Source organism: Ceratotherium simum, chromosome 6 (assembly GCF_057802395.1).
Source record: "Ceratotherium simum simum isolate JZ-2026a chromosome 6, ASM5780239v1, whole genome shotgun sequence".
Taxonomy (NCBI): Eukaryota; Metazoa; Chordata; class Mammalia; order Perissodactyla; family Rhinocerotidae; genus Ceratotherium; species Ceratotherium simum.
This window is the reverse complement of record NC_141905.1, coordinates 34,307,601-34,321,382: the sequence shown is the minus strand read 5'-3', so window position 1 is coordinate 34,321,382 and position 13,782 is coordinate 34,307,601. Positions and strand designations below refer to the sequence as shown.

General features: G+C 33.2%; 1 protein-coding gene across 1 annotated transcript in view; it reads right to left on the bottom strand.

The window, feature by feature from the left end:
* LOC147916834 (catenin alpha-3-like) overlaps positions 1-13,551 on the bottom strand; it is a 196,700-nt gene extending 183,149 nt beyond the window's left edge. Inside the window, exon 1 of the mRNA XM_087433002.1 lies at positions 13,410-13,551. Coding sequence (XP_087289128.1) covers positions 13,410-13,506 — 97 coding nt within the window. The 5' untranslated portion in view covers positions 13,507-13,551. The remainder of the gene's footprint in view (positions 1-13,409) is intronic.
* Positions 13,552-13,782: the final 231 nt, after the last annotated feature.

Below are 13,782 nucleotides of genomic sequence, written 5' to 3'. Positions count from 1 at the left end.
GGCTGCTGATAGCAAAGCAACAATATAAAATCATATTTTCTTCAGTTTTCTATGTAAAATACATCACAGGCCAATAAAAAGACAAATTAAACAAGTCTTCACCATCTTTCAACATATCATTTGCACTTGTGACAATTTTTTAAAAGAAATAGAATAGGGAGAGAGTTAGAATTGTACCAATTGTAAACCAGAAGAAGATAGGGATAATAAAAGTCCAATAGTAATTGGATTATCCTTGTAGGAAATCTATATATCAAAAAACCATGCCTATAGCTCTTTGTTCTGAGGGTCAGTTCCCAAATTTATGTGATACAACAGAATTTTAAATTCTTTCCTGTAATAAAGTGTCACTATCTGGGTAAAAAAAAAGTAGATTCATGATGTTTTATTTCCAGTGAGTGCAACCGATGTTTAGCTGCCCAACACATTATTCTTAGCCCTATTTGCTAAATAAGTAATATTTCTGACAACAACAAAATCTTCTCAATTTTAGTTGATTTTATTTAAAATGCACAAGAGAATTGTAAGGAACTTATACAAAATACCCTTTTATATTTTCAGAGGGGAAAAATGCTGAACTTTCAATGGAATCCTAATAAATGTGTGCTTCCTTATAATTTCTTACATATGTCACTGGAAGATAAACTGAATTTTTATTTACTACTAAAATTATGACAATTCAATAGTACTCAGCCAGGTGACATTACAAACGTGGCAAAAGTACAGGATTTTAGTTTTGTTCACAGATATTTTTCCAAAGGCACATTCAAGTTTTCTTCTCTATTGTCATGACAATCATTTAGGTTCGTGTCATAAAATGTTTGAAAGACGTATAAATCTCACATTTCATATCACTTGTTAGTGTCTGATTAAGCAGAAAAAATTTAAATTCAGTGAATTACAAAATCAAAATTAAAACACATCAGATTTTACATTAGGAAATAAAGATCTTGGCACATAAACCTTCAGCACTGTAGGAAATGAGCTTCATATTTTACATTGGTAAAAGGTGCAGAGTGATCATTCTGTGCAATTATACAGCTAGGCGAAGCCTTGATTTGGAAACACTACTATATCAACAAGAAAATCACTTTGCATAGCTATGCTTAATTTTTGCAGTTGCCTAGAATACTAATGCTACATATACATTCTGGCTTTGCCCTAAAGCCTGTGTTGGGAGGCTCTGAAATGTAAGCAGAGTAAATTCTGCCCTGTATCACTTGGAGGTTACTTCTGTAGAAATCAAATGAGACTTTATTAAGTAAAACAGACTTAATTAGACAAATGTTTGTTAAGTCTCTGCAGTATGGAAACACTGTATAAGACACCGCAATGAAGGAAAACCTAACAGTCTGCACGTGTCCATGGTGTTTGGTTGCTTTTCTTCCTTTGACTTCATTTTTCACTAATCTGATGTTTTGAGTGGTTTTATTTATTTATTTTTCACATGTAAATTCTCCTTCAGAATCTCACTAACTTCTAGTGAGAGAGGAAAGAGTCCCATTTTCCCACTCAAACCATAGTTAGTCTAGCTCAAAGGGATATTTACTTTATCGATCATACAAAATTGTCCAGCTGTGTCCTCATGGACAACCAAAGATTTATAGAGGAAGGGACTGGAGCTTTTGTTAATTATTTGACTCAAAAGCTGAATAAATAACAAATCGAAAATTAGGCTTAAGAGTTAGGTATATCTTTGTCCGTGATTCAAGAAATTTCCAGAGGGAAAAACTCAGAATTAGACCTCAGTTTAGACCTCAGAAGGTCTAAACATGACCTTCCTTTTGACATTAAACAAAATGGAAGAAATTAATTTGAGAGGAACAATAATTTTTAGTATCGGATAATAGGCTGACCTGATTAGACGGTACCTAAAAGTAATATCATTATGATTTATTGTCTTAGATTTTGAGCAAATCAGGAATTCTCTGTGACAGGTTTCTATATATTAAATGTGATTATACTAGCCAAATTCATTCTAGGTGGAGCAATAAATGAGGAAATATCTATGGAACTCTTAGAGTTCTTAGGATAAGTGGTTCCATACATATTAACAGTAGCATTTCTTAAGACAAACAGAGATTTAAAAAGTCATACACCAAAGTAAACACACACACACACACACACACTATGGAATAGCTATTAGAACCATATAAATATTGATGCAGAAAACTTACAAATTCATTTATTTAAATGGTGACAGTGTATATATATATTATGCTTTAATAAAGTACTTTTAATCAATACAATCACTTCGTATTTTTTTTTGCTAAATATAATAGACAGAAGCTAATAAAACCATAATTCATCTATAAATTTAGAATAAGTTTCCATTGTTCCTTAGCAGGTTTTTATGCTTTTAATATGTTACCTTAAAATGCGACGGTCATAAACAACTTACAGAATCTTAAATAACTAGATTTTATAAACCAGTTCACAAAGAAACAGCAGTCACAAGGCTAAATATCTCTGCCTCCATGAAATTTCCCATGTGGTTAGGTGAAGAGGATTTACATACAATTTATTACGGAAACATAAAGTACGTAAATCACCATCAAGATGGTGGATGCAAATTTGCAAGAAGATATTAAATGACACCATAGGAATTTAAATTTTGCTATAATATATTGAATTATTTAGATACACACAAAAAAAACACATTTTTCATTCCTTCTCTGACCATTTTACACATATAGTATCAGAACTGTATCCAAAAAACTAAACTACATCTGAAAGTTTTTGAAATTGACTAAATTGAAAAGGTTATGGGAAGTTATATGTCAGTTGGTCTGGATGGCACTGAATACTTTTAAATCAATATATTACAATTAAGTGTTAGATTTTTGGTAGTTTCAAGTATATCGATTGGGTTTTCTTTTTTTTTTTGGTTTAGATTTTTAACAGTCATATTCTAAAATTATCACTTAACAGGACTGCACTGATATTATGATAGCCTGAAATCTCAAAGCAACTGATCCCAACAACAAAATCGATGATGTAGAAATAAAACCAGCACTTGTAAAATTATCTATAAACAGATGTAAACTGTTAACTTACTTGTAAATTCCTGCTAATTACACATTTTAAAAACTGTTATGGAGAACCAGATTGAAATTGATTACTGTACATCTGTAATAATTATAAAGATGAACGAAATAGTATTAAAGTGAACGTGGATTATGCTGAGTATCTCCTTTGAATTAAATCCTGCAAATCCTTAAAATGAGCTACTAAATGCCAATATGTGACAGAGTGATCACCAATTCAAGTAACAATAAAAAGTGACGAAATTTCAAAGATTGGCTGTCATACAACTCCTTTGCTGATAGAAAGATAGCCTTGGTGTGTTTCCCAACATAAACTATTTTACCACACTGTCATTGGCATCCAAGGGCTTGTTTCCTCCATTACACTATAGATTCCTTATGAATAAGTCCGATGTGTTTTATTCACCATTGTACCTCTAGGGTGAGTAGAAGTTGTTCAATAAATATTTGTTGACTGACACAATAAATGATTAACTTGTCAATACCAAAGTGTTCATTGGGTGCTTGCTTCAAGGACATCTATTCCTCTATTACTTACTATCATGATTGCTATAAAGATAGTAGCACAGAATATTATTTAAATCTTGTCACACTCCTGTGGGAAACTTTTCAGCTTTAGCTTTGTGTTTTCATATACCCAAAGTAAGAAGATTCTATTGCCTGAGGCAGGTTCTGAAGATTTTGATGCCCTAGATCTCCTAATCCAATAGAAGGAAAATGTCTGCCATGCAGATTTGCTTATCAGGAGGCAAGGGCTTTCATCAAAATCCCTAGTAAAGGGGAAATTGTAAAATCCTAGGAAAGGTTACACAGGAGACTTCAATTACACATTTAATAACAATTATGACAAAAGTTAAAGTTTGGTAAAGCTTCATGGTAAGATTATACTGTTTTTTTATTCTATACACTCTAGTCTTTTATGGATGCTTGAAATATTTCACAATAAAAATAGTTTTTAAAAGTCTAGCCATCCTTTTCCTCTCCCTCACCCACAAAACAAGGGTAAAAAATGGCATAAAATCCCACAAAATATTATTCCATCAGAATCTGACCCTGATAAAGGTTTAGGTATTTTTCACCTTCACAAAGCATTTTCTTAAACTGTACTACTGAGACTCATAATCAAGAATTCTGGATGATCACCATGATTTGGTGAGTTTCAGGTGCTGATATGGGTGGCCTGGGAAGATCTCTCTGTTACCCCAGGCACACAATCAACCACGCTGCCTGGCTTTGCACCTTGACATTTACTTCTGTTCACTATAACTCTTTTATCATAAAAGTTTAAGAAAAGTAGAAATCATAATATAATTAATTATAGAAAACAATCTATCTCAATAGTAATGGATGCTATTTTTTATTAGATTTTGTTCTGATATTAATTTTAAAGAATAAGGCATTACAAATAAAATTGAAGTCCCATATTTACTCTTTCTCAGTTCCATCCAACTCCTCCCTCTCCAGAGTTAATCACTCTTATGTATCCGTTATGTATGGCATTTTTGGCATCCTACTGTTCATCTTGCTCTAAAACTTGCTAATTTATTCAATATTGCTTTTTAAAATCTGTCCCATTAACACGTGAAACAAGTTTGTTTAACTACTATGCTATTTGTTCATTCTCCTACTGAGGGGTATTTATATTACTTCCAGCTTTCAGTATTTTAAAAAATGTCATTATGCTCATACTCATCCAAGTCTGCTTTATGAATGGGTGCACAGGTTTCTACAATATATGCAGAACGATATTTGTGGCAAAATAATCCAGGTACCACATATCGCTGTTTTGTTCTTCAAAGAGATTATAACAATTTACATTCCCAGAAGCAGTGTATGAGAGTTCTCATTTTAGCATATCTTGTCTAATATTTGGCATTACCATAATTTTTTAATGTCTTGACATCTGGTAGTTATACACCGTAGTTTTCAAGATGATTCTTCAGTTATTTTGGTAAATTATAATGTACTAACTATTGAGACAGGTTTAACGAAGGTAACTCCTTTAAAGAGATTTACCTTTCTCATACCTGGTTTAAATTTTAACAATAGCCTGCCAATGATGTTAATAACAATGATTATCTCTTACTAGGCCACTTACTATGTCCTAGACACTCTTCAAAGCATTTTAAATATATTTTATTTAATTTTTCCAATCATGCAAGAATGTGAGCTCTACGAGGGCAGGGAGTTTTGCCTGTTCTATTGACTGTTCTATCTCCAGGATTTAAAACAGACCTATCTCCTAGTAGGTGCTCAGTAAATATTTGTTAAATAAATGAATAAATGTATCTTAGTCCATTCAGGCTGCTATAACAAAATAATACAGATTGAGAAGCTTATAAACAACAGAAATTTATTTCTCATTGTCCTGGAGGCTGGGAAGTCCAAGATCAAAGCACCAGCGTGGTTGAGTTCTGTTGAGAGCTCTCTTTCTGGTTCATATCCAGTGCTTTCTTGCTGTGTTCTCACATGGCTGAAGGGGCTAGATATCTGCAGGGTCTCTTTTATAAGAACACTAATCCCATTCACAAGGGCTCCATCCTCATGACCTAAGCACCTCCTAAAGTCCCTGCCTTCTAATACTTTCACGTTGGACATTAGGATTTCAACATATGAATTTGGGGAGGGGGAGCCCAAACATTCAGACCATAGCAAAATGATAGAATTATTAACATTTTAGAGGGGGGCATTTAGTGAGTCAGAGGTTAACTTATCTCCCAAAGATCATAGATCTGATAGAAAATGGCAGAATTGTCAATCCTGAGCAGACTTAACCCCCTCCAAACAGACTCTTCTCTTTCTATGCTTACCATAGATTCTGGAGATAAAATCCATTGTCTTGATGTCTAATCTACAATAATTCCTTTAGTGGTGAAATTTTAATAAGAATGTTATGTGCTTTGTGAGAATGCAATTTGTAGCTGCATTTCTCAAATATTCATAAATTGTTCACAGCACAGACTCTGGGGCCACTCTGTAATGGGTGTAATGAGCCTCCTAGACTCATTAGTAGGTGGAGGAGTATGGTATGACAAGGAGAAACTTTCCTTCTAATCCCTCATCTAATCTATAAAATGTTCACAGGTTCACCATATTAAGAATTTTTATTCCTCCAAACTACACTGATCAAATGCATGTGCTTAGAGTTGAGACACTTCCCAGAAATGACTAAATAGAAATGAAATTATAAGATTCACTTTGATTCTCTGTTTTTGCTGAAAGTTTCTGTCAGTATATCTGGCTATGGCAAATAATATGGTTATTAATACCACCCATAAACTCACTGGGATGATTTTAAGAAAATCTTTTATTAAAGGTCTATTTTATCATTCAGATCCTTTGTAAGTACATAGCTAACGCATTTGTAGAATTTAGGAAATATTTGTTATCTTTTTATACAAATTTAAAATGCAAGCCCTTAGTGCTATATATTTTATCACTAAGATTATTGATTATTACTCCAGATCTACCTTAAAGTTCTGGTAAAAATTCTCAAATCTGATTGATTTAGGCAAAGTTAAAAAAAGGACTTCTAATTATGGCTTTTCTAAAGATCGAATTCATAATATTCAAATAGCCTTGCAGTATACCTATTGTTCATTTAAATGAGAGCATCTTGAGTGAACTTGCCTGTTAGTACATGGAATGATGTGTGATAAATTCAAGTTCACATGCCCAAACTACTCTTCAGTCATGTAAGAACAGGCAGTAATTCAAAATATAATTATCAATAGAGCAATAATAGATTACTTTGGGGGAGCCTATTCAATCATTTTTGAAAGCACCCTTTCTCCCTGTCTTTCCATGACTTATATAAAGCTGTGTGTATAATTCCCTGCAGTCTCCACAATGATCACTGAGCCATATACCAGCACCTGAAAATGTAATCACAGAGGGCTCAGAGAAAAAAAATCTTACAACTGCAAGACTGTCTCTTGATTTTAGCCAACGGCATAGAAGATTCTGACTGCAAGTCATCACTGGACTATCCTAACGAGGAAGAGTTTTTTTCTTGGTAGATAGATACCCAGGTTTTTCAGCCCCAGCTAGGTTTAAGTCATCAAACTGGCTCTCATTTCATCTTCCTATTGTTACATCTTGGATGCGTCAGTCTTATGTCTTATGTTTTAATTTCTTGGAGGTGGGGTGGAGAAAGTGAGGGAACACCTTCTTTATATTGAATTTATTTTCACTTTCAAGAGCAATTAAAGCATTATTTAGCACTACAGAATAACTTCTATAACAATGTTTTTCAGCATCTGGAATTAGCGTTCTGAGAAACTGATGCAGTGTATGACACAACTGTTTAAAATTTTAGACAATTTGCATTTTCCTACAAATGTTCAGGGCTTTATGTAATGTCACCTGTTGACTTTTGGAGCTCAATACCAATCCAGATGTACTCTCTGTTCCTGTAATACTGGCCAACTTGCTGTTACTCAAACCCACCATGCGCCCTCACATGCTTTTCTCTCTTTCTGGGATGCTATTCCAATTTCTGCAAGTTTCAATTCAACAACTCAGTTCAACCATTATCTCCTTAAAATGCTTCCCTCAATACCCTGACACTCCAGCACCATTAATTACACAGCATTTTGTTTATATGACTATTATAATCCTCTGGAATCTGAGTTATATACACTAGATTGTGAGTTCTCTGAAAGCAAACATTGTGCCTTTTCCTTCTTTACAGCCTCTTCATTTCTGAGCATACTGCCTTGCACATAGTTGATATTCAATACACTTTATCAAAATTCACTTTTGCAGAATATGATTTCAAATCTCAATTTTAAAAGAATATATTTGTATTGAAACACTTCATGCCTTGATGCCTTTAATAACTAAAATTTCAAGTAGGTGTATGTTGAAGAGATATACAGGTGAATGTATGGTAATAGATCATTGGTTATAATTATATTATATAATTTATCTTTGCCTAGATATATACTATATGGTCATCTTTTATCCCAACACCTATTCCATAAACATTATATTGAGACTGAATAGTGCTTAGTTTGTGTGCAATTAAACATTTTGATTTTGCTAATTTTATTATGTGTTTATCTGGTATTAACTTATGAAAGAAAATTGAAAATCTATTTATTTTAATTTTTCTTAGTCAAATGATTTAGATATAGCTTTGTAGAAGCCAAAGATCATGTTCACTACAATGTCATGAACAGAGAGGCCTTTATTAGTGCATTTTTGATGGCAATATCAGAGTTATCTCTGTGTCACTAAATCAAGGTCAGAGAACATTGTGATGATTCATGTTTAAAGTTATCTTTTATAATTTGAAGATTTTGAAAAATATGCATTCCAAAGATAAACACATTTAATGAAAGCATAAGACATAAACTCACAAAATTATTCTTGCACAGAATTAAAAGGAGGAATAAATATTTTACTCATGAGGCAAATACCTGTTGAGAGCCTTCAAGCAAAGCTCCGGAAGCAGGAGGTTCAATTAGAAAGATTACATGGCAATTCAAGTAAGAGATAGTGGCTTAAACTGGAGTGACAGCAGTGGATATGAAGAAAAGTGAACAGATTAAAGAGAAATTTAGGACATGGAATAAAGAAGATCTTCAAGCACCCTTCAGTACTACAATTCACTGAGAGTCAATACGATGTTATCTTTAAAATGAGAACACCTTTTACAATAAGGGAACAGCAGTGCCAAATCTAATCAATAAGTGGTCAATCTTTCTTTAGAAAATTCCAAACCATTGCCAGTGGCTTCCTCCATTCCTCACGTGGTCTCCTCTCTCCAACAATCCCCCTCATCACAGCTCTCTTGCAAGTTATCTCTTTCAATAGCTTTTACTCACTATTCAAACTCCAGTGCCTTTCGTAGAGTTTAGCACTTAAAATTATGCAATAAATATTTAATGAATGAATGAGGGAATAAATGAAAGAAAGGTCATCTCTTCACAAACTCTTACATTTAATCAGTTGTTAATAATTGTTGAATAGTTCTTATGGTCCAAGTCATTCCCTCTTCTATCAAAGTTTACTTCTTCTAAATTCAGTTCCTTGGGATTATAGCTCACTATGAGTCAATTAACAAAATGGTTCAAATAGCTGATGTTAATATGTTTCCTCTTCCAAATTTGCATTTTAAACAGAGATCTTAAATGTGTTTATACTCTCACATGAATAACTATTACTGGGGATTTCAGGCACCATGGCAGGCTGGAAAGACAGAGCTTCTCAATTCTCATCACTGAGGCACATCTTCTGTCTACACATAAGAGAAATCCTGATGTGGTCAAAGAATCTTCAGACCAGCCACTTTCTGACAGGTATTTTGTTATATATATTTTCAGAGAGTGTTAAAAAGCATAGTGAACCTGTAGTAAGTGTTGGGACAAAAAGTTTGGGGACCAATGCATTTTGAAGAATTTTTCTAATTACTTGCAAGATGACACTGACAGTATTCCATAAATAACATTAAACTAAAAAGAGCCTCTTTTGGACAATTGAATGCCGGAGAACTTAGATTGCCAAACATTTCTTTGCTTTTGGAAGTGGGATTTGGTTCACTGTTTAATATGATTTTTACACATAAAATTTTTAAATGTATAATAAATTGGTAAGGTTGCTATATTACTTATGATTTTCAAGAAAGAATTGATTGCACTTATGTTTAGAGTTTTCTATGTATAGCAGGAAACAAAATAACCCAAAAATACCTTCTGAAAATTGGTATTTTGAATTCTGTATTATGAGAAATTTGACGATCATATAAACATACAATTTTAAAATCATCCATGATATTTCTGTAATTGGAAATGCGATAGATAAATAAAAGATGCTTTTTATTAAAAATACCCTTATTTCAAGAGCCACTAGTCAATATTGGACATCTAATCACTCTAAAACATTATTATAAGGTAAACATTTCACCAGTGTGATCTCTACCTTTGCTAATGACAATACAATAATAAAGTACAAGCATCCTCACTGATTTTAGGCTTTAATTTTTGTTTGTATTTTAATGTGGACAGCTGATGTTCTGAGAATCCACAAATTTTTACAACTGACTCAGGAGAAAGTAGGAATCTTTTCAGGACTCCTATTCTTTATTGTTATAAAAAGAGAAAAATAATTGAGTATTGCTATCAACTACTGAAAAAATGCCCAAGAAAGAGATGAAATGTTTATAAAAATTTTGAAAACATATTATCTCTAGGTAATTTACAGCTCAGATATCCTATGAACTAACATGCCAGTTGTTCAACCTGGCAAACAGAGGAACCAGAAGTCTGTGAATACAAACAACATATTCTAAAAGATAATTACAAAGTAGTATCAGAGAAGTTGTTCACTGCTAATCACATCTGCAACTTTTTCTAAGAAAATCTGTCCAGGCAAAAGCTGTAAGGTTGTGACAACCGCCACCACAGCTATTTGAACCATGATTAGCCATCTGAAAAAAGGTAACCCCATCCATTGGTTGGCCTATGATCTTGGACTTAGGACTTCTAGCCTGATACCAAAAAGATGTATAGGGCCAGCTAGATTCTTTCTCATTTATGTAACTGGGAAGATCCCGAGAGAAGATGCCATTATCTGTGGGAACAGATGTTAAAAAGTTATGATATCACAATAAACATCACTGGAGCTCATGGTACTGGAGCTCTTGACTAGTACAAGGTAAGTTTCTGAAGACACAGAAACCTGAGAAAGCAGTGGATGCCACTCAGTTTTGAGGGCAAACATATTTTGTTCTCTATCTTGTTCCTGTTTTTTTCTGCTGATAAAACCTCTGATTTTGTTTGTATATTAAGTGAATAGTCAGAAAGGTTGAATTATGATTGGTCTAAGCCCACTTGTGTCCCTCAGTCTGTTTATACCAGCTCACAAGAGCTGTTTTTATGCACCCCTTCCCAATTCAGAGTTCAGTGACATCACATTGGTAGTTTGAAACCTGCCAATGTGGGAGTATTTATGCCACAGAAATCGGCAAGTGTTACAAATTAGAACTACCACTCCACCTAGCCCTCAGTCATTTGTTAACCATTTATCAGCACTCTAAGCCCATCATGGAAATCCCATTTCCTTTTGCCAGCGATTGGTCCAAGAGTAGGTATAGGACCAAGTTCTGACCTGACAAGTAGGAGAAATTCTGATGGAAGGCATCTGAGAAAGATTTCCTCCTTGACAAGTTAAAGCCAACAAGGCCCTTTGTATTCCTGCTTTAGGCAGTATCGTGTAATGTTTTGAGATGTAATGCTTTGAGATGCAACCATGAGGGAAGGTCAATAGAATCCAGAAATCCTTACACAGGTCATTAATAACCTTAAACCACTACCAACTAGAGCATCCAAAGGGCAGGAAAGTAGGAACAGTCCACCCTGGGTATAGAAAATAATGGAGTGCACTGTCACAAAGAATTTAAAAACAATAATGAAACACATTAAATATTAATCCACTTTTTATTATTACCCTGTACTGACAAGTCAAAACAATGTTAGTGATAAGATACTCCTCCCCACACACCTGAACTCTTCCTATCCAAGTCCTCTGGTATGCTAGGGCTAGTAAGTCTACAATCAACTATCCTAAACATCTAGTTACATGACATAATTAAATGTTTTTGTTATTTAAGCAACTTTCATATAAGTTTTCTGTTATATGCAGGTAAAACATTCCGAAGTGCTAAAGTTGTTCATAGAAAGCAGTAGACTTAGAAGGTTGCTGGGTCAGGTTAATCCAGCACTGAAAGAAAAACCATGGGCTCCTGTTCTGAGGACCCACAGAGTTGCTTAGATTCCAGGCCTCTCACCGCTCTAATCATGCAAGGAAAGCCTGGCCAATTATGGTTCCTGTTCCTGTGTGTCCAGGTGATTCCCCCTATTGTGCCATCAGTACACCTATAATAAACTGCCTTTACATCGAGTAGGGTAAGCGTGTTTCTTTGTATTATAACCAAAGAACCAAGTAAAAAACAGAACCTAGCATTTAACAATTAAATTACAAAAGACTGCCCCAAAATAAAATGTTGATTGGAGTCACATCACAAAATCTATACTAAGAAGACAGCAAATAGAAAAAATATGCTTAACATAGCATTGTGTATAATAGTTAAAATTACTAACAAAAAGAGAACAGATAAATAAATGATTTTTTTGAAGACTATATAGTGATGTGGGAAAATTCAGCCAAATATCACACGTAAAAAGGCAAATAATCTATATTTATATATATATATATATAAGGATATAGTTATTTTAAAACATAAATTTATATATATATAAATGCTGGATGGAAGTAAATCAGATATCAGTGGTTGTTATTTCTGAATAGTGGGATCAAGGCATGTTAATCTTTTCTCCCATACATTTTTTACTATTTTCAGTTTTTAGCTCTACAGAAATAAAGTAATTTTAAAATAATTAGCACAATTTTCTTTTTATTAATGTATCCTGAAAATACACTAGTTTTCTGGAACTGTTGTTCAGGATGAGAACATATACATATATGAAAGTAATGTATTTAACAGGTTAAACAAAATATATCAGGGAGCTTTAAAAAGATAAAATGACGTTAGAAATTCATGGGAATTTGGATTTTATAAAAAAGAATATTATCACATTCCAAGAAAATTGCTCTTTCAAAAAAAAAGGAAAAAGTATGTAATTTATTTTAAGGAGAGGCTTAATTTCTATGAGAATAAAAAAGATTAAAAAGTATTTAGTTCTTTTTCATTACAACATTATAAGGAAAACTTGAGTTATGCTTCTGAGGATTCGGCTTTATGAGAGTGATTTACAATCCTGCAGGATGGTGTTCTAATCTGTGATGAGAGAATCATCTGCGCTTGACATGGACTCTCAAGCCCGCCTGTTACTGATGTAGTTAGATGTTTAGACCTGTTTATTTGGTTCTTTAGATGACTAATATTCAAATACATATGCTAATAGTTGAAATACATATTGTATCTCAAATCAATGAAGAGTCTTGCATTAATATATACTTTTTTTCTGAGTAGAGAAAATCAGTTGGAAAAAGAAGTGCAGGGAAATCAGAAGATATAAATATATTAAAGGGGGAAAAATGATGATTTATTTGAAAAGCCAGGAAATGTCTAAGATTTCCAGCTACTGTTTTCAATTATTCTTTGCCCATGAAGGAGAGTTTCTTTTAGAGATACAATATAAATTATTGAGTTGTAAGGATTACAAGGCATGAAGCTCATTATCTTAGAGTAAATCATATGCAGCAGCACTTTGCTTCTAGAAAGACTATCATTTTAAAAAGTTTCATTATATTGCATAAAATTAATTATATTCAGTATTATCCTGTTTCAGAAAATTGACAAGAGCAAACATATAAATCAAAAAATCAAAAACATACCAGATACAGCAAGGAAGTCATCAATGCTTGTAATGTCATCTACAGCTTCAGTGAGGACATGAATATGATTCTCCCACGTGCGCTTGTACATTTCCATGGTTTTTTTGACGACTTGACTTTTGGGTCTTGCAGCCAAAGCAAGTGCAGCATTTATAATCTGTAAAGATGTAGAATGTTCACATAGTGATTTCCTTGGAAATAGTTACCATTGTGCAGATGACAGGTATTCTTTTTTTAAAAAAAAAATTAGATACGTTCATCTTTAAAAATAAGGAAATGGTAAAATGCCTTCATGTGTAACTTCCTCTTTGCTTTTGGTAATTATTTAATTTTATTTTTGGCAATAATTTAATTTTAGGACTATTTCTTGAGT